At 45.4% G+C, this 22,455-nt stretch overlaps 1 protein-coding gene across 1 annotated transcript in view; it reads right to left on the minus strand.

Annotated features, from left to right (window-relative positions):
- Positions 1-2,076: 2,076 nt before the first annotated feature.
- LOC138979362 (chitinase-3-like protein 1) overlaps positions 2,077-22,455 on the minus strand; it is a 21,959-nt gene continuing 1,580 nt past the window's right edge. The window contains exons 2-11 of the mRNA XM_070352067.1: positions 18,367-18,406; positions 16,784-16,948; positions 15,466-15,625; positions 13,216-13,312; positions 10,206-10,330; positions 9,187-9,310; positions 8,470-8,655; positions 7,696-7,818; positions 6,273-6,555; positions 2,077-3,194 (exon numbers count right to left, since the gene is read on the minus strand). Of these exons, the coding sequence (XP_070208168.1) occupies positions 2,971-3,194; positions 6,273-6,555; positions 7,696-7,818; positions 8,470-8,655; positions 9,187-9,310; positions 10,206-10,330; positions 13,216-13,312; positions 15,466-15,625; positions 16,784-16,948; positions 18,367-18,406 (1,527 nt within the window). The 3' untranslated portion in view covers positions 2,077-2,970. The remainder of the gene's footprint in view (positions 3,195-6,272; positions 6,556-7,695; positions 7,819-8,469; positions 8,656-9,186; positions 9,311-10,205; positions 10,331-13,215; positions 13,313-15,465; positions 15,626-16,783; positions 16,949-18,366; positions 18,407-22,455) is intronic.

Below are 22,455 nucleotides of genomic sequence, written 5' to 3' on the forward strand. Positions count from 1 at the left end.
AGATGGGTTGGATCGTTCTAGGGACAGTAGAGATGGGTTGGATCGTTCTGGGGACAGTATAGAGATGGGTTGGATCGTTCTGGGGACAGTATAGAGATGGGTTGGATCGTTCTAGGGACAGTAGAGATGGGTTGGATCGTTCTAGGGACAGTATAGAGATGGGTTGGATCGTTCTGGGGACAGTAGAGATGGGTTGGATCGTTTTAGGGACAGTAGAGATGGGTGGGATCGTTCTGGGGACAGTAGAGATGGGTTGGATCGTTCTAGGGACAGTAGAGATGGGTTGGATCGTTCTGGGGACAGTAGAGATGGGTTGGATCGTTCTAGGGACAGTAGAGATGGGTTGGATCGTTCTAGGGACAGTAGAGATGGGTTGTATCGTTCTGGGGACAGTAGAGATGGGTTGGATCGTTCTGGGGACAGTAGAGATGGGTTGGATCGTTCTAGGGACAGTAGAGATGGGTTGGATCGTTCTAGGGACAGTAGAGATGGGTTTGATCGTTCTGGGGACAGTAGAGATGGGTTGGATCGTTCTGGGGACAGAAGAGATGGGTTGGATCGTTCTAGGGACAGTAGAGATGGGTTGGATCGTTCTGGGGACAGTAGAGATGGGTTGGATCGTTCTAGGGACAGTAGAGATGGGTTTGATCGCTCTGGGGACAGTAGAGATGGGTTGGATCGTTCTAGGGACAGTAGAAATGGGTTGGATCGTTCTAGGGACAGTAGAGATGGGTTGGATCGTTCTAGGGACAGTAGAAATGGGTTGGATCGTTCTAGGGACAGTAGAGATTGGTTGGATCGTTCTGGGGACAGTAGAGATGGGTTGGATCGTTCTGGGGACAGTAGAGATGGGTTGGATCGTTCTGGGGACAGTAGAGATGGGTTGGATCGTTCTGGGGACAGTAGAGATGGGTTGGATCGTTCTAGGGACAGTAGAGATGGGTTGGATCGTTCTAGGGACAGTAGAGATGGGTTGGATCGTTCTAGGGACAGTAGAGATGGGTTTGATCGCTCTGGGGACAGTAGAGATGGGTTGGATCGTTCTAGGGACAGTAGAAATGGGTTGGATCGTTCTAGGGACAGTAGAGATGGGTTGGATCGTTCTAGGGACAGTAGAAATGGGTTGGATCGTTCTAGGGACAGTAGAGATGGGTTTGATCGTTCTAGGGACAGTAGAGATGGGTTGGATCGTTCTAGGGACAGTATAGATGGGTTGGATCGTTCTAGGGACAGTAGAGATGGGTTGGACTGTGTGTTGTGTTCGCGGCATGTCTCCTGCGTCGTGTGTCGTCACAGGGTTTTCATTCCCACACAGATGTCTGGAGCTCATTACGTTTCTCTCTGGTAGTGGTCGTGAGTTTCTGCTGATCTCGTTCCTATGGTTGTATAAAGCCACACACAAACAGAGAGACAGAGAGACAGACAGACAAACACAGACAGACATACATACATACAGACAGACAGACAGACATACATACATACAGACAGACAGACAGACAAAATCAAAAAACAAGAAAGGTACGTTGTTGGAACGTTGTTATTGACAAAAATACGTTACAGTCACAACGTTCCAACAACTTACCTTTCTTGTTTTTTGATTCTGAATTTTGGAACGTTGACAGTCTCTTTGTTTTTAGACAGGCAGACAGACAGCGAGACAGACAGACACACACACACACGCACACAGTTGTTACAGTTATACACACACGAACACTCAAACACCCCCCCACCCTGCACACACATTACAACAGATACAGACATACTGCACACACATATACACATACACATACAGTATGATAAGCACACAACACACACACACACACACACACACACACACACACACACACAGTATGATAAACACACACACTGTATGATACACACACACACACACACACACACGCACACACACACACACACACACACACACACACACACACACACACACACACACAGAGTATGATAAACACACACACTGTATGATACACACACACACACACACACACACACACACACACACACACACACACACACACACACACACACACACAAGGTGTCAACTACACAGTCAACTGTCGATTGCTTGTTTAAATGTTCAGTTATATTTGTCTGCAAAGCACCACCATCCTCGCAATAATAAAAGCATACTTTTCAAACAATATCGACATTGTATGAATACATGTCTGAACGTGAACTTGAATTTCCCAGTACAAAAAGAAGTCGAGAGTTGGTGTCTTCCCTCGTGGGGTACGCTGAAGGCGTGCAGACTGGCGACACCACAGTGAACATTTGTTCTATACGCTAATCTAAAAAGTAACAGAATGGATTTCCTCGTCTCTCTTAAAGCAACAACAACAACAACAACTTGTATTAGGCGTCAGCAGTCCAGAATGACCAGAACGACTGCAGTCTGCGCAGAGTGACGTAACTAGTTTGAAAAAGAACAAGGAGAAGAGCTAGATGGAAAAGTAGAAGAAGAACAAAAATAAAACAAACAAGAAAAAAAAAGAAGAAGAAGACGAAGAAGACAAAGAAGAAGAAAAAAGAGAAAAATAAAATCTGAATACAGGTGGATGTTTCATCGCTTTCAATAGATTGCAAGACCGTGAACTCGTTATATGGCTAAAGAACTGCTTTTAAGCTTGTCTACAAAAACACCAACATTCAAATAAGTTACTAATTATTGAAGAAAAAACCCACAACAACAACTTAGTGCTTGTTTCTCTGTAGCCTGTCCCGTAGTATATAATGAGTATAAAAAATATTGCAACAACTTAAGATAATCAGACACTCAAAACTCAAGTTTTACGCCCTCAAAAGAAAGATACCCGTGGCATGTCAGCCATGTTACTCTTTTACTCTGTGACATTAAAAACACGATATTTGTCTCTGTACACCTGCACAAAGATGCTTCCAATGCCGATCCTGCATCCGGGTTCCACGCGTCTCCGTCCCCAAGGGGAGGTAATGAAATCAGGCGGGGGTGTAGCAGTTGCTGTCGTAGACACAGACGAGGTAGTTGCCGTCGAAGGCGGTCTTGGGAGGACAGGCCATGGTGAACTGAGCGAAGCTGCCCTCCACGCCGCGCACACAGTAGAAGAACTGGCTGCAGGTGTTAGGGTCCTTGTGGATGCCCTCGCCCAGCGTCGTGCAGCTCGTGGAGGGGAAGGCAGCCACCTGGGGCACTGTGGTCGTCACTGTAACAATACAATACAATACAATACAATACAATACAATACAATACAATACAATACAATACGATACGATACGATACGATACGATACGATACTCAACAACACAATACGTGGATTCTATTAATTGTGTGTCCATTGTCTGATCACTGAGCTCTATTAATTGTGTGTCCATTGTCTGATCACTGAGCTCTATTAATTGTGTGTCCATTGTCTGATCACTGAGCTCTATTAATTGTGTGTCCATTGTCTGATCACTGAGCTCTATTAATTGTGTGTCCATTGTCTCATCACTGAGCTCTATTAATTGTGTGTCCATTGTCTGATCACTGAGCTCTATTAATTGTGTGTCCATTGTCTCATCACTGTGCTCTATTAATTGTGTGTCCGTTGTCTGATCACTGAGCTCTATTAATTGTGTGTCCATTGTCTCATCACTGAGCTCTATTAATTGTGTGTCCATTGTCTGATCACTGAGCTCTATTAATTGTGTGTCCATTGTCTGATCACTGAGCTCTATTAATTGTGTGTCCATTGTCTGATCACTGAGCTCTATTAATTGTGTGTCCATTGTCTGATCACTGAGCTCTATTAATTGTGTGTCCATTGTCTGATCACTGAGCTCTATTAATTGTGTGTCCATTGTCTGATCACTGAGCTCTATTAATTGTGTGTCCATTGTCTGATCACTGAGCTCTATTAATTGTGTGTCCATTGTCTCATCACTGAGCTCTATTAATTGTGTGTCCATTGTCTGATCACTGAGCTCTATTAACTCTTACCAGTTCGCCCCCTGTAGTTTTCCACTAACCAATTATCTAATTATCGGAAAAAAATTGGTTATTTTACATTGGATGGGTCGGACAGTGGATAAACTCATATGTTAGACACACTTTATGACAGAAACAAGCTGGGTTTTTGTCATAAGTTAGTTATAGGAATGCATTATTAGGCAACAACAAAAATAGTCTGTTAACGGTAACATAGGCCCAAAAATTAGGGTCGGTAGGTCGGGACTTTTTAATTTTTTTAAAGTTATTTTGCCAAAAAACAAAGACCTTTCTTTTTTTGTTCTCTTCCACAAAACCATATTTTTAAGTTATTTTGCCAAAAAACAAAGACTTCCCCCCCCCCCCCCTCAAATGCCAAAAAAAAGTCTAGGGTCGCGCGAAAAATTAGGGTCGGTCGGGATACCGTTAACAGACTTTTTTTTTGGCCTTAGGCATGCGTATGTCCAACTTTGAAATTTGGGTGGGTGGGGGGGGGGGGGGGGGGGGGGCGTATTCCGGTGACAATAACATTTTTGTTTATCAGCAAAACTCAATAAAACTTTGCTATGTTATGTAAAATGAATGCCAAAACAGACCAGTTAGCAGCATATCTAAAATAAACTGAACACAAAAAAAATGTCTTCTTTGTGTTTGTCACGTGTTCCAAAAATTGGGCGCACAAATTTCAACAAAAATCATGTTGTCACCCCCATAACCTTTTTTACCTTTAAAGATAGCACAACTCTCTTTGCAAATATGAAAAGCTTATTCATTTTCCTTTCATTTGATATATAACTTTCTATATTTCATTTAGAATATGACCCAAGATAGCCACTCGGCAAGTAGGCACCAACAGCACTGTAAAATATGCCCTAAAACCCCCGAACTGGTAAGAGTCAATTAAAACATGCTACGGTCACGCTTGGCTGGGCATCGCTGTGGCACCAGAATCATCGCTTAAATATGTAGCGTGTTTACAGGCCCAGCAAATCTGCGTCAGTGCTTACACGCACATACACATTTTACAGTGTGTGTATCAATCATTTTTCCAAAGACATGCAAAGTCATGAATTTTTTTAACCCAAGGGAACAATCCTATGACGAGATTAAAAACTTCTTTCGAAAAATTGCATAACATTTTAACAAACACCTGTAACAATCCATCATTTCGCTCGAAGTATCTATAGTATGTTGGTAAAATATTCCGAAAGTTTCAAAGCAATCCACCAAATCATTGCTAAAGTGCAGACTTTTGTGTCATGATACCGCTAAAACAATGACGCAAAAAGTCCAGTTTTTGACCGCTCTTGCGTTCGACACCTGCATCAGTAGGAATAGCATAGCACGCGAAATACGCAAGGTAGCAAAACAAAACTATCTATTCAGGGTAGATAATTGGTTTGACTTTCTTCTCGTATGTCAAAGTTGCAAAGTTTTGCCTATTGTGATTTCTTGTCAATTTTTCATTCGGCTCTTCCGTTTTTGTCTGGTCGATTTTAAGGGTACCCTTACTTGAGCGGCGGTCACGTGATCCCTGTAAAAGAAATATTTAATCCAAAAGGTGATCCTGGAGGTTAAGTGAACGGTCTTAACTGACATATACAGTTTTGACACTGGGATTAATGCTTTAATTTGGGTTTGAAATTTGTTGCAATAATTTTTTGGCCAAGTTTATGTTAATTTAGTGTTGATTGTCTCATCACTGAGCTATGTTCATTTTGTGTTGATTGTCTCATACTGAGCTATAATGATTTGTTGTTGATTGTCTCTCTCCTCGGTCCTGGCAACAAATTCACTTGGAGTAAGAAAGATAACTGTTGTAACGAAAGGCGCGACAAAGGTACGAGTCTTCTCCCCTTAACTGTGCTTACACTTACCACGACACCGAGGAGACAGGCAGACGTTGTAACGATACAGATTGATGTTCGAACAGACACACAAGAAACGAAGGAATAAGCTAACAACCAGAGCAACACACATGGTTTGAGACAAACACTTCATAAAGACCAACACTAAAACCAAATACGTGTTACATTTGAGGAAAATGACTTTTGACTGGAAGCGGAGCCTCACGACACACACACACACACACATACACACACACACACGCACACACACACACACACACACACACACACACACACACACACACACGCATACATACACACACACACACCCACGCACACGCACGCATGCACCCAGGCACACACACACACACACACAGACACACACACACAGACACACACAGACAGACACACATACACACTGAGACACACACATACACACTGAGACACACACACACATACACACTGACCGAAGTTGGGTCTTGGAGAAGTGAAGCCCTGACGACCGGGGAAGAAGACGTTGGGCCGGGGGGTGACGCGGGGCGGTGGCGGGGAAGGCTGGGTGGGGAGAGCGGGGGGAAAGGTTGGTTGCCCGGGGCGCTGAACGGGTGTGGCGATCCCCCCGTCCATAGACTGGATGATGGCCTTCAGCAGCGGGTAGACCCCGCCCCCACACCGACCCCTGAAATCGTCCATCTCCACCGACCACACGAAGGCCCCGGCCAGTCTGTACCCGTTGATCATCGTCTCTACCTGCACGTTCATCATCATCGTCGTCGTCATCGTCATCATCGTCATCATCATCGTCATCATCGTCATCATCATCATCATCATCATCGTCATCGTCATCATCGTCGTCATCATCGTCGTCGTCATCATCATCGTCATCATCATCATCATCATCATCATCATCATCATCATCATCATCATCATCATCATCATCATCATCATCATCATCATCATCATTATCACATTTATGGCAATCATTTCTACTTCAATGCTAAAAAAGCTGTCCTCTATGTCATGGTAACCTTCCCGTGTTGAGACAGGTTCTGAAACGTTGACATTCCTCTTCTCTTTAACAAGAACATTCCTCACTTAAAATGTTGACACATTGAGAATAGTTTGTGCGTGACTGATACGTGACTGATGCGTGACTGATACGTGACTGATGCGTGACTGATACGTGACTGATGCGTGACTGATACGTGACTGATGCGTGACTGATACGTGACTGATGCGTGACTGATACGTGACTGATGCGTGACTGATACGTGACTGATGCGTGACTGATACGTGACTGATGCGTGACTGATGCGTGACTGATGCGTGACTGATACGTGACTGATGCGTGGCTGATACGTGACTTTAACAAGAACATTCCTCACTTAAAACGTTGACACATTAAGAATAGTTTGTGCGTGACTGATGCGTGACTGATGCGTGACTGATGCGTGACTGACGCGTGACTGATGAGTGACTGATACGTGACTGATGCGTGACTGATGCGTGACTGATGGTTCTGTTGACTCACAAGCTGTATAGTGCAATGACAGGAAGCAGCAGCTTTCTTATCACACCTCAAAGTCTTCAGGACTATAGTGGGCAGTACGGACTTTAAGTCACTCGTGGTTAACGTTAACGTAACCGTAATCCATATCTGGCAGAGCGCAACACAGCGCGGGCGATGAGATGGTCGCTGTTAAATAAGTTACTACATGCAGACCGTTAACTCGCCTAGTTTTACCTGTGGTAATAGTCTGGCGGCTGAAAGGCCTCTGCGCAACTCAGTACACAACTCTTGACCACCACTACCGTACTCTCTTCATAACAGCTTAACGCCTCTACTGTTGCGGTCAGTTTTGGGGTCAGTGTTTTGGTCAGTGTGCCTACCTTGATCTTGAGACTCTTGGGGTCATCGTAGCCGACCCACTGGTCACCGCCATAGGCATAGGGCGCCTGCTGGTCAGAGATCCACACCTTGGTCCATCCGTGTTTCGCCAGGTTCTCACACACCTGTACATCACACACCACTCAGCTATCAACACCTGTACATCACACACCACTCAGCTATCAACACCTGTACATCACACACCACTCAGCTATCAACACCTGTACATCACACACCACTCAGCTATCAACACCTGTACATCACACACCACTCAGCTATCAACACTTGTACATCACACACCACTCAGCTATCAACACCTGTACAGGTGGCAATAATGCGGCGAGGATTGGGGTGCAGTGGGATGCACCTGATGTGGACAGGTAGCAACAGTCAGTCAGCTAGCCCAGGAGAGTGAGATGAGGGGGGGGGTGGGGGGAGGGGGGTGATAACGGAGAAAAACCGAACCAATCGGTGAACCGCTGCCCCCCTCCCTACCTCCCCGTATGTACATTCCATGGTGGACTGATCTAGCTCCCTACCCATGTACCAGACAGGCAGACAAACACACACACACAAACATACAGACATACAAACACACAGACAGACGAACAGACATACAAACAGAAAGACACACAAACAGACAGACACTGACCTCATAGTAAGCCATAATGCCACACTCCTTAGTGAACTGAGCTCCCTACCCATGTAACAAACATATAGACACACACACTGACAAACGAACAGGCAGACAAACACACAAATAGACAGACACTGACCTCATAGTAAGCCATAATTCCATACTCGTTTGTATACTGAGCTCCCCGACCACCTCCGTATGCCGGAGCCAGAATACCATTCCGGGATGGGTTTTTCAGCGTGAAGGTCATTCCGTAGGTGGCCAGTCCCAGAATGAGCTTGTCACGGCTTGCTCCTTGTGACAGCCAGTAGTCCACCGTCCATTGCTAAGGGGGTGGGGGGGGGGGAGAAAAAAATACTAGTTTGAGTTTCACACTGCTTAAGTAAAAGCCGTTTCTTGAGAAAGAGAGAGAGAGAGAGAGAGAGAGAGAGAGAGAGAGAGAGAGAGAGAGAGAGAGAGAGAGAGAGAGAGAGAGACAGGCAGACAGACAGACAGACAGGCAGATAGACAGACAGACAGCCAGAGACAGAGGAAGAGGGAAGGAGGAAGGGGGGAGGGAGGGAGACAGAGAGAGAAAGAGACGGAGGGATAGAGAGAGGTAGAGAGGGACGAGAGACTGAGAGAGAAAGGGAGTGAGAGAGACAGAGAGACAAACAGACAGAGAAAGAGAGATATGCTGTACAAACAGACAGACAGACAGACAGACAGACAGACAGACAGACAGACAGACAGACAGACAGACAGACAGACAGACAGACAGACAGAGACATAGACAGAGAGATATACTGTACAGACCATGTTAATTTAAAGACATGTGTTACAGACACAGACAGAAAGTTGGGAAGACTGTCCACACCATGCTCAGCTCCAGCCTGGGCCCGGTGTCCTTGCCGCTTGTCCAGACCGTGCTGTGGTGACCCGTCACGTTCTCCCAGGCCCCGTGATAGTTGTAGGTCATCAGCAGCAGGTAGTCAGGGTGTCTGCACGTTATACACACTGTGTTATATATATATATAGTGACCTACATTACACGCTCAGGGCTGTGTTAGTCAGTGACATTACACCCCTCAGGGCTGTGTTAGTCAGTGACCTACATTACACCCCTCAGGGCTGTGTTAGTCAGTGATCTACATTACACCCCTCAAGGCTGTGTTAGTCAGTGACCTACATCAGGACTAGACCCAGTGTGCGACAGGGGGCGCTTCAAACAGGAGGGAGGGGTTCATGTGCTGCCGCCCCGGACAGACACGGATCATTGAACAACCTGACAGACACGGATCATTGAACAACCTGACAGACACGGATCATTGAACAACCGGACAGACACGGATCATTGAACAACCTGACAGACACGGATCATTGAACAACCTAACACGACACACGGCTGTCAAGAAAGCCAGCAGAAGTGCACTTGGTACAGCCAGCAGAAGTGCACTTGGTACAGCCAGTAGAAGTGCACTTGGTACAGCCAGCAGAAGTGCACTTGGTACAGCCAGCAGAAGTGCACTTGGTACAGCCAGCAGAAGTGCACTTGGTACAGCCAGCAGAAGTGCACTTGGTACAGCCAGTAGAAGTGCACTTGGTACAGCCAGCAGAAGTGCACTTGGTACAGCCAGCAGAAGTGCACTTGGTACAGCCAGCAGAAGTGCACTTGGTACAGCCAGCAGAAGTGCACTTGGTACAGCCAGCAGAAGTGCACTTGGTACAGCCAGCCGAGAAGTGCACTTGGTACAGCCAGCAGAAGTGCACTTGGTACAGCCAGCAGAAGTGCACTTGGTACAGCCAGCAGAAGTGCACTTGGTACAGCCAGCAGAAGTGCACTTGGTACAGCCAGTGAACTATGAGGCACCGGGATGCATGACTCGGACCACTCACTTGACGATCTCTGTGGGCTCGTAGCCCTCTGTGATGTAGTAACTGCCGGCCGCTGTGGCCAGGGTGAGGATCAGCTTGTCTCGCCCCGTGCGGGCAGCCTCCTTCTTGAACTCGTCTTGGATCTTCTGCAGACAATACCAGTATGACAAATATGTAACAAACAAAGTAAAACAATCAAAAGTAAAAAAAACCCACCCACACACAATTGAATAGACCAACAAACCAACAACAAAACAAACAAAGACAAAACACAACAAACAAACAAACAAACAGACAACAAACAAACAGACAACAAACAAACAGACAACAAACACGACACAGGAATCACAAGAAATACTCTTTTGTGCATATATGTTAAAGGTGTGATGATGATTGGCCTTGTTAAAGGTGTGATGATGATTGGCCTTGTTAAAGGTGTGATGATGATTGGCCTTGTGAAAATGAAGTATCAACTGAAATAGTTGTTAACTTCAAGCACTGCCCATAACACATATATGCAGCGGCTTGTTATCCCATCAACAACCTAACTCAACCATCGAGGGCTAGAAGTAAAAAAGCAGATCACTGCTTAATCTATTACCCTGTAGATGTATCGTTAAATAAAGAATTGTCATTGTTATCTGGGTGAATGAAACGATGAACCTCTTTGCTAATATCCTAAGACCATGAATTTGAAGCCAATAATGGCATTGGGTGTTAAATAGAATGTCCGTGTAGGGATGTGATTGCTTTTAACATAGTATGTGCACGATCCGCTGACGTTCAAAAGTTAAGGTTCACGTTCTCGTCTTTATTTGAAGCAACGAAACGTGTGATGAGGAAGAAACGAAGAGAAGAGAGAAAGGCGCGAAGCGTGCAGCAAAGGGAGGTAAGAAAGGGGAGATCTAGGAAGGGCGAGCACTGTCAAAAAGGGGAGAAAAGTCAACATGGCCGAGAGGGGGACACAGGGGGATGTAGAAACACAGGTTTAACCCCAATTAACCCCGCCTTTAATTCTCAACCACACGCGTCGCCCGCACGCATTTCTTGCACCTATGCACTTGTCTCGACACCTGGAGTTTCTCACCTGAAGTCCCCTCCCTCTCCCTCTGCCTATCCATCCACGACACCTGGATTTGTTTCTGTTACCCTCTCACCCCCCCCTCTCTCTCTCCTCTATTTTCACGTCATCGGCTACTTTGATTTGGCACCCATCCGCTAGGTGGCGTGAGAGACAGCTTTGTTGGCTGGTGACTGCGACATTCTGAGAAAGTCTTCGTGTAAACACTGTCTTCACTACGCCTTTACTAGGCCTTACAATTCCTTTTATCTTCACAGTCTCTACCTCCCTGAACTTGTCAAACACCGTCATCGTCTTTTCGTTAATGGTTCTCTGAATACTTCTCCCTCAAACAAAGTCTGACGTTTCATGCACGTTTTGTAGGTCCGGACTCGAGACAAGATTTGCGGAGCGAAATAACTGGACATGCAGAGGAAACAAAACATGAACTTGTTTTCTTGACGTTGTGCACTGGAGAGAAGACAATCCGGGATATCTTAAAGCGCTTTGCTGATTTAAACATTACACAATCAAACAAAACATGAACTTGTTTTCTTGACGTTGTGCACTGGAGAGAAGACAATCCGGGATATCTTAAAGCGCTTTGCTGATTTAAACATTACACAATCAAACAAAACATCAACTTGTTTTCTTGACGTTGTGCACTGGAGAGAAGACAATCCGGGATATCTTAAAGCGCTTTGCTGATTTAAACATTACACAATCAAACAAAGAAATCCTCAAAATGCCGCGTGACATCTAAGGGCGATTGTGAAGATAAGGTCAAGTGGAAGAAGGGAAGAAGACAGAGCGTCTTCGTTAAGCATGATTTCATTTAAGCAAATCCAAAAACCAAAGAGACTTTTTTTAACCTGGCTTTTTCTGTGAGTCCCCCTCCCTCTCACTTCATTTCTCTCTCTGATTTCATTTGAGCAAAGTCTACTTTACAAAGCTCGCTGGGCTGCGGCTCCAACATAAGACATAAGACATAAGATATAAGACATGAGACATATAAGATTTGATTACAAGCACGTGCACTATACAGGAATATTGCTTGGCTTGAGTACATTGAATACATAATACATTCCACCACAACAACCAAACACAGTGCTCACCGAACTGCGTAAACACACTCACTCACTCACACCCACACACACGCACTAACGCACGCACACACACACACACACACACACACACACACACACACACACACACACACACACACACACACACACACACACACACACACACACACACACACACACACAAGCGCGCACATGCATGCGTGGGCTTTAACGTGTACTGCGTGTTTCCCCTGTCATTCCTGTCGTCACATTCTTCGTGTTCAGGGGGAACAACTGATGCAAGCCATGTATGAAGAGCTAGCGATGTGTCACAAGTAACGGTGCCTTGAGGAGCAGGGTGAACTTGGGCTTTTACGTTTATAGCGTGTTTTCCCCTGTCATTTAGGCAGTCATACTTCGTGATCGGAGGGTCTACTTCATGCAAGTCATGTGTGGAGGCAAAAATGGCCGCGGTACCTTGAGGAGCATGGTGAAGTTGGGCTTGTAGGCCGGTGTAGAGCCACGCACCCCGGGGAACTCCCAGGCCATGTCACAGTACTAACCTTGACGAGCATGGTGAAGTTGGGCTTGTCGGCCGGTGCAGAGCCACGCACCCCGGGGAACTCCCAGTCCATGTCACAGTACTAACCTTGAGGAGCATGGTGAAGTTGGGCTTGTCGGCCGGTGTAGAGCCACGCACCCCGGGGAACTCCCAGTCCATGTCACAGTACTAACCTGGAGGAGCATGGTGAAGTTGGGCTTGTCGGCCGGTGTAGAGCCACGCACCCCGAGGAACTCCCAGTCCATGTCACAGTACTAACCTGGAGGAGCATGGTGAACTTGGGCTTGTCGGCCGGTGTAGAGCCACGCACCCCGGGGAACTCCCAGTCCATGTCACAGTACTAACCTGGAGGAGCATGGTGAACTTGGGCTTGTCGGCCGGTGTAGAGCCACGCACCCCGGGGAACTCCCAGTCCATGTCCATCCCGTCCATCCCGTGAGCCCTGAAACACAGTGTGAAGAGCTATTGACACGCTGCACACCCCCCCCCCTCCCGCCGCCATCCCCAGCCCATGTCCATTCCGTGAGCCCTGACAGCAGCGTCCATATAGAGTTCATAACACATCGTCTATCCCCCCCTCCCCCCATTCCCCCTAACCAGTCAATGCCCATGTTGTTAGCTCTGCACACACCGTAAATATTCAATAACACATCATTCCTCCGCCCATGTTGTTAGCTCTGCACACACCGTAAATATTCAATAACACATCATTCCTCTGCCAATGTTATTAGCTCTGCACACACCGTAAATATTCAATAACACATCATTCCTCCGCCCATGTCGTTAGCTCTGCACACACCGTAAATATTCAATAACACATAATTCCTCCGCCCATGTTGTTAGCTCTGCACACACCGTACATATTCAATAACACATCATTCCTTCGCCCATGTTGTTAGCTCTGCACACACCGTAAATATTCAATAACACATCATTCTTCCGCCCATGTTGTTAGCTCTGCACACACCGTAAATATTCAATAACACATCATTCCTCCGCCCATGTTGTTAGCTCTGCACACACCGTAAATATTCAATAACACATCATTCCTCCGCCCATGTCTATGCCGTGAAGCCTGCACATTCGTACCGCACTTACACAGTTAATGACAAAACGCAAGCATTAAGTCGTTAATATATATATCGCACACAAAAGTCATCAATTATGTTTTTGAGAGAGATCTTTGTTCGAGATAAAATGCCAGAAACAGGCGACGTGATTATTTGTCTTATTTCCCCTTGGAGAGTAGGTCAAAGAAGTGCACACAGCTCAGACTAACATAATGGTGCTCAGTGAGAGACACATCAGACTAACATAATGGTGCTCAGTGAGAGACACATCAAACTAACATAATGGTGCTCAGTGAGAGACACATCAAACTAACATAATGGTGCTCAGTGAGAGACACATCAAACTAACATAATGGTGCTCAGTGAGAGACACATCAAACTAACATAATGGTGCTCAGTGAGAGACACATCAAACTAACATTATGGTGCTCAGTGAGAGACACATCAAACGCGTCATTTGGTCTGCCTTTACACTGAGTAGAACGCCCGTCACGTGACAATGATACAACCGCTTTGCGGAGTTTGTAGGCCTTCCTGTCCTAACTCTACAATTCATAGAGTTTGTAGGCCTACCTGTCCTAACTCTACAATTCATAGAGATGGTAGGCCTACCTGTCCTAACTCTACAATTCATAGAGTTTGTAGGCCTACCTGTCCTAACTCTACAATTCATAGAGTTTGTAGGCCTACCTGTCCTAACTCTACAATTCATAGAGATGGTAGGCCTACCTGTCCTAACTCTACAATTCATAGAGTTTGTAGGCCTACCTGTCCTAACTCTACAATTCATAGAGATGGTAGGCCTACTTGTCCTAACTCTACAATTCATAGAGTTTGTAGGCCTACCTGTCCTAACTCTACAATTCATAGAGATGGTAGGCCTACCTGTCCTAACTCTACAATTCATAGAGATGGTAGGCCTACCTGTCCTAACTCTACAATTCATAGAGATGGTAGGCCTACCTGTCCTAACTCTACAATTCATAGAGTTTGTAGGCCTACCTGTCCTAACTCTACAATTCATAGAGATGGTAGGCCTACCTGTCCTAACTCTACAATTCATAGAGTTTGTAGGCCTACCTGTCCTAACTCTACAATTCATAGAGATGGTAGGCCTACCTGTCCTAACTCTACAATTCATAGAGTTTGTAGGCCTACCTGTCCTAACTCTACAATTCATAGAGATGGTAGGCCTACCTGTCCTAACTCTACAATTCATAGAGATGGTAGGCCTACCTGTCCTAACTCTACAATTCAAAGAGATGGTAGGCAAATTGACCGAACGGTAGTCAATATACTTAACTTACATTTCGTCTAATTCTTATGACAAAAGTTAGACGCTTTCATTAATCATGTGCCCTGGTGAGGTTCACATGAAACATATCTTCCATCTCATTGTTTCCTTTTCCCCTTTGCATGTTTGTAACCAGTGCTTCTAACCCTCCTCCCCAGTCTCACCCCCCCCTTCCTACCATTCATCCCCCAACAGCCCCCCCCCCCCACCCCCACTGCGTTGCCTTGTTACCTGAGGAACTTGACGACATTCCTGGCGAAGGTAGAGATGGAGTGCTGTGACTTGATGACGGGCAGGAAGGGTTTGGACCCGATCAGCCAGCCCCCGATAGCCAGCAGCACCTTCAGGTTGCGGTTCTTCTGCTTCAAGGCCACGGTCTTCTCGTACAGACCTGGACAACAACATACACGTGTATCGAAACGTGTCAAAATGACCACTAGGTCCATCCCTCTCATACACTAGGTCCATTCCTCTCATTCACTAGGTCCATCCCTCTCATACACTAGGTCCATCCCTCTCATACACTAGGTCCATCCCTCTCATACACAAGGTCCATCCCTCTCATACACAAGGTCCATCCCTCTCATACACTAGGTCCATCCCTCTCATACACTAGGTCCATCCCTCTCATACACTAGGTCCATCCCTCTCATACACTAGGTCCATCCCTCTCATTCACTAGGTCCATCCCTCTCATACACTAGGTCCATCCCTCTCATTCACTAGGTCCCTCCCTCTCATACACTAGGTCCATCCCTCTCATACATTAGGTCCATCCCTCTCATACACTAGGTCCATACCTCTCATACATTAGGTCCATCCCTCTCATACACTAGGTCCATCCCTCTCATACACTAGGTCCATCCCTCTCATACACTAGGTCCATCCCTCTCATTCACTAGGTCCCTCCCTCTCATACACTAGGTCCATCCCTCTCATACACTAGGTCCATCCCTCTCATACACTAGGTCCATCCCTCTCATACACTAGGTCCATCCCTCTCATTCACTAGGTCCCTCCCTCTCATACACAAGGTCCATCCCTCACATACACTAGGTCCATCCCTCTCATACACTAGGTCCCTCCCTCACATACATTAGGTCCATCCCTCTCATACACTAGGTCACTAGGTCCATCCCCGCATTGTCTATACCTACGCTACAGAGGGCCGATATCATTTGAGTAAATCATCAAAGACTGTTAGTTATGTATGTTGAGTTCATTTTCGTAAAGTCTTACAGGCCGTCATTTTACGTCACACATCAAGATTTGATAAACGTCATTAATGCAGGAAGATGACATTGGTGACGAGTCGATAATCTGTGATGTGTAACAGTGTGACGTCACGTTGGACAAAATGACGACACTGACAACACTGTGACGTCCCGTTTAACAAAAATGCAACACAGACAAGTGTGACGTCAATTTCAACAAAATGACGACTCTCACTACTGTGTGACGTCACTTTAAACAAAATGACAACACTGAAAACAGTAAGACGTCAATTTCAACAAAATGACAACACTGACAACATAGTGACGTCACTGACCTTCGGGTGTGACGGACTTGACGCCGAGACCGTCATCAGTGGGCTGGAAGAAGGCGAAGATGACGTGTGTGCAGAGAGTCGGGTCAATGTTTTCCGGCAGGAACTTGCCGGGTCCAGTGCGGTATTGGGCGTCACTACTGTAGTAACAGAACAGCTTCTTGCTCCCTGCAATAGCACACTGAACTGAACTGAACCGAACTTTATTTTACAAGGATTAAGATTTAAGGCTGAGAGAGAGAGAGAGAGAGAGAGAGAGAGAGAGAGAGAGAGAGAGAGAGAGAGAGAGAGAGAGAGAGAGAGAGAGAGAGAGAGAGAGAGAGAGAGACAGACAGACAGACAGACAGACAGAGAGACAGGGACAGAGGGGTTATTTGAGTTGCATTATTTGTTTAGGGTGGTGGGTAGTATGTTTGACAGAGCTGGGGACAGTACAAATCACACGAAAGGTTGTTTACCTAAACACGTTAAAGTTTAATTATGGAACAAGACGCTTATAAATATACGCTCATTAGTCAGAGACACCGTAACACTGTCACACCGTAACACAGACACCGTAACACGGTCACACCGTAACACAGACACCGTAACACGGTCACACCGTAACACGGTCACACCGTAACACGGTCACACCGTAACACGGTCACACCGTAACACAGACACCATAACACGGTCACACCGTAACATAGACACCGTAACACGGTCATACCGTAACACAGACATCGTAACACGGTCACACCGTAACACAGACACCGTAACACTGTCACACCGTAACACTGTCACACCGTAACACGGTCCCAACACGTGTTTTAAAATTTAACTTCAAGCAACTTTCATGGACTAATTAGGAACTTGTTTCGCTGTCCGAAGGGTTAGCTGCTAATGAGCTATCACCATGATACACAAATCAACAATAACATGTGGTTACCTTTCATATAAACCAACTTCAAACACATATTAATTAATTCAACTCAAGCTAAAAAAAGAAACACTTGACAACACCTGTCTCAGACGGTTATAGAGCTTCCTCTTGTCATTTTTTTAGCAGCTGTAAAAAAGCTTTTAATGGCTTTATAAACACTGTGGGTTTTTTAATACAAGATTGATGGTTCTAGTTGTCCGTGCCTTGTCTAGTTCCAGACAATTATCATGTCACATCTTCCGACTTTGCAAGAATGCCTCTTCGTGTTTTTACCTTTTATTGTCATTTTTGCTTGTTTGTTTGTTCTGATTTTTGTATTTTGATTTTTCCCTCCTCCCCTTCCTTCCTCAGACACTTAAAGGAACGACAGCCAAACAACAGGTATTCAGGGGACGCATGGCGTAAAAATCATATCAAAGCCGTATCTCTGATGTTTATCAATACATCTTCATTAATCTTTGCACACAAATGTAAAAACTAAAACGAGCAAAGAGTTAGCTAAAATAAAGGCAACAGTCTTAATTGTTTGGCAAAAGACGTGTTAGAGACGATGCCGCTTCCTGTGTTTTATGGTCTGAAAGACGACTTGAATATAATGTCGTGTTGGCTGTAGCTGCTGTCCGTGGTGAGAACAGCAGGACTGTACTGAGTGCTTTGTGCTCACCTTGCGCCAAGCAGGCAAAGCCGACCAGCAGCAGCGCCACCTTCAAGAGAAGAAATACACAATTAATCATGGCACTAACAGCTTTTACACAATTAATCATGGCACTAACAGCTTTTACACAATTAATCATGGCACTAACAGCTTTTACACAATTAATCATGGCACTAACAGCTTTTACACAATTAATCATGGCACTAACAGCTTTTACACAATTAATCATGGCACTAACAGCTTTTACACAATTAATCATGGCACTAACAGCTTTTACACAATTAATCATGGCACTAACAGCTTTTACACAATTAATCATGGCACTAACAGCTTTTACACAATTAATCATGACACTAACAGCTTTTACAAACTTCTGAGTCTCGCTTACATTTCATTAAAGTAGCTGCATTGTTTTCATAAATCGCTTTTTGTTTTTGAGTGATAAATGCAAAGTAGATGTGTATTTTCCCCGTTATTTTGTTTCCGGACAACACGACAGCGTAAATCTCTGTGCGTGTGTGCGTTTTTTGTTTGTTTTTTCAAATCTTTTTTGTCTTTCTTTCTGTCTTTCTTTCCTTCTGACGTCTTTTCTCCTTTTGTTTGTTCTTACAAGAATGTGTTGAACTTCGAAAGTAACAAAACACACACACACACACACACACACACACACACACACAAACACACACACACACACACACTAACACACACACACACACACACACACACAAACACACACACACTAACACACACACACACACACGCACACCCACACACACACATACACACACACACGGGTAGGTCTCTTGACGTGTGTTCGTTAATGTGCCCACCTAATCCACCCAAAATGTCAGTCCGGGTACTCGGTTACCCAGCGCTTAGACTAAGCACCCCCTCCCCCTCCCCCTGTTGTCACTGGTGTGGGCGGGTCTGTGTGGGTGGAATAGTAGCCACGTAGTAACACATCTTGAATGTCAAACAGTGACAGTGTCGAAAGTTAACGAAAGAGAGAGAGAGAGAGAGAGAGAGAGAGAGAGAGAGAGAGAGAGAGAGAGAGAGAGAGAGAGAGAGAGAGAGAGAGAGAGAGAGAGAGAGAGAGAGAGAGAGAGAGAGAGAGAGAGAGAGAGAGAGAGCAAACAACGGCAATGCTGGTAGACAGCGTTTCAGTTTACATACTGGCTAGACCTCAGACAAATCGTATGCTATATTGTCATCGTATTCAAATATTCATGTTTCTGAAGTCATTACAACCCGAGCGAGATTTTATTCGGTAGCAACAGCTATCAAATATAACAAGAACAATAACAATAACAAACACTGTATTGTCCATCAAGATTAATACATAAACATGGTTAATTCAATTATGAGTCGTGTGTGAGTGTCTGGGCAGGTGTAAGAACCTTGTGCCGTTTTTCTGACAGAGATTCATCCGTGTCCCGACAAGACTCGTAACTCAACAAGACAAATGGCTGCACCGCGCTCCTGAGTCAAGGGAGACCACTCAATGTGACGGGCGAGCTGGCACGGAAGGCGTAACACTTCACAACACAGATCGTATGACTTTACTCATTTCTTTTGTTGCTACGTTTATTTTACTTTGGACGTTTTCCATTTGTGTTCGTCTGCAGCTTTTAAAAGCAAGATGCCAGCACAAAACCAGTTGGTTCAACAGGCCAATAATAACTTGAAGACAAAGCTCCCTAACAAGGCCATTTTGGACCATTGTTTAAAAAAACAAAAAAACAACCCAATGGATTAAAGAACATATTTGGAAAGGCCGCTAGAGGACATGTTGGTGATGATGGAAGGACATTGTAACTCTCCTCGACTCAAGATGGCCGCACAATGCCAAGTTCCGGTCAAGTTTCTCTCGGCCCAGTAATTCGTTATTGCTTCCCGTGGTTCGCCGAGACAACACAGCGTCAAGTAATCGGTCACCAAGACGAATTGCAAGCAAGATGTGGATGTACTCACAAATCCCCATGAGTATCTATAACTGCACGTTGCATTGTTATTTAGTGTGTCTGCATGTCAGAGACAAATGACGAAGCAAATTGTACTAAGTTTCAGATGTCGTCCGGGCAGGTAGCTCTCGGAGGACACAACACCTGGCTTACATCACTGAATATGGAGTGAAGATGACGTCATAAAGTTTACGTTTGCACCAGAAGGGGCATGGGTACGTTCATTCACCGGTTTGTCAGAAGGTCTTGACGAGCTTAATGCCCCTACTGTGTGTGTGTCGCCTGCCGTAATGTCTTGACGAGCTTAATCCCCCTACTGTGTGTGTGTCGCCTGCCGTAATGTCTTGACGAGCTTAATCCCCCTACTGTGTGTGTGTCGCCTGCCGTAATGTCTTGACGAGCTTAATCCCCCTACTGTGTGTGTGTCGCCTGCCGTAATGTCTTGACGAGCTTAATGCCCCTACTGTGTGTGTGTCGCCTGCCGTAATGTCTTCATTTGTTGGATGCATGTAGTGGTGTTATATATAAATGAATGTCGTGCGATTAATGACGGTATTTTTGACACAGGGAGGAGGGGATGGGGGTGAAGTTTTTTGTGTGTGTTTTGTTTAAATTTGCCAAGCACATCATTGTGGGGCTTTTAATAAAAAAAATTCAAGCATCCGTCTACAACGTATCATCCTTCATCCTTCAACATTTACACAATACTGAAATATGGGGGTGAAGGTTGTTTGGAGTAGATGGGGGTTGGGGGGGGGGGGTGAGAGGGTTGCTGGTTGCTTGGTGAATATAAGATGTTTGATGTTTCACACACACACACACACACACACACACACACACACACACACACACACACACACACACACACACACACACACACACACACACACACACACATGAACAAACAATATGACGCAATGTTTTGACTTAACCTTTGTTTAAGCCAGTGTTGAAAGCAATGTAGCTGGAGGAGAAAGGTGTAACGCCCAGGTAATGTCGGTGTGTGTACAGTAACGCCCAGGTAATGTCGGTGTGTGTACAGTAACGCCCAGGTAATGTCGGTGTGTGTACAGTAACGCCCAGGTAATGTCGGTGTGTGTACAGTAACGCCCAGGTAATGTCGGTGTGTGTACAGTAACGCCCAGGTAATGTCGGTGTGTGTACAGTAACGCCCAGGTAATGTTGGTGTGTGTACAGTAACGCCCAGGTAATGTTGGTGTGTGTACAGTAACGCCCAGGTAATGTTGGTGTGTGTACAGTAACGCCCAGGTAATGTCGGTGTGTGTACAGTAACGCCCAGGTAATGTCGGTGTGTGTACAGTAACGCCCAGGTAATGTCGGTGTGTGTACAGTAACGCCCAGGTAATGTCGGTGTGTGTACAGTAACGCCCAGGTAATGTTGGTGTGTGTACAGTAACGCCCAGGTAATGTCGGTGTGTGTACAGTAACGCCCAGGTAATGTTGGTGTGTGTACAGTAACGCCCAGGTAATGTCGGTGTGTGTACAGTAACGCCCAGGTAATGTCGGTGTGTGTACAGCAACGCCCAGGTAATGTTGGTGTGTGTACAGTAACGCCCAGGTAATGTTGGTGTGTGTACAGTAACGCCCAGGTAATGTCGGTGTGTGTACAGTAACGCCCAGGTAATGTCGGTGTGTGTACAGTAACGCCCAGGTAATGTCGGTGTGTGTACAATGTGTGCTTATTGTTCGCACCTACCTGACTGCTACCTGTCAGCAAACACTAACACGGGTAACCTGTTAACCTTTAGTCGCCGCTTTGAAATACAATACTTGGTTGAGGTACATAAGGACTTTCTGCATTTAAAGCGAGGGACTGTAGAACTTCAACACATTCTCGTAAAAAAAAAAACACACAGAAAAGACAGAAAGAAAGAAAGAAAGAAAGAAAGAAAGAACGACAAAAAGACAGAAATAAGAAAGAAAGAAAAAAGGAAGAAAAAAAAAAGAAAGAACGAAAATAAAAAGAAAGAAAAGAAAGATAGAAAGAACAAGTCGCGTAAGGCGAAAATACAACATTTAGTCAAGTAGCTGTCGAACTCACAGAATGAAACTGAACGCAATGCAATTTTTCAGCAAGACCGTATACTCGTAGCATCGTCTGTCCACCGCTCGTGGC

This window comes from Littorina saxatilis, linkage group LG11 (assembly GCF_037325665.1).
Source record: "Littorina saxatilis isolate snail1 linkage group LG11, US_GU_Lsax_2.0, whole genome shotgun sequence".
In the NCBI taxonomy this organism is placed as follows: domain Eukaryota; kingdom Metazoa; phylum Mollusca; class Gastropoda; order Littorinimorpha; family Littorinidae; genus Littorina; species Littorina saxatilis.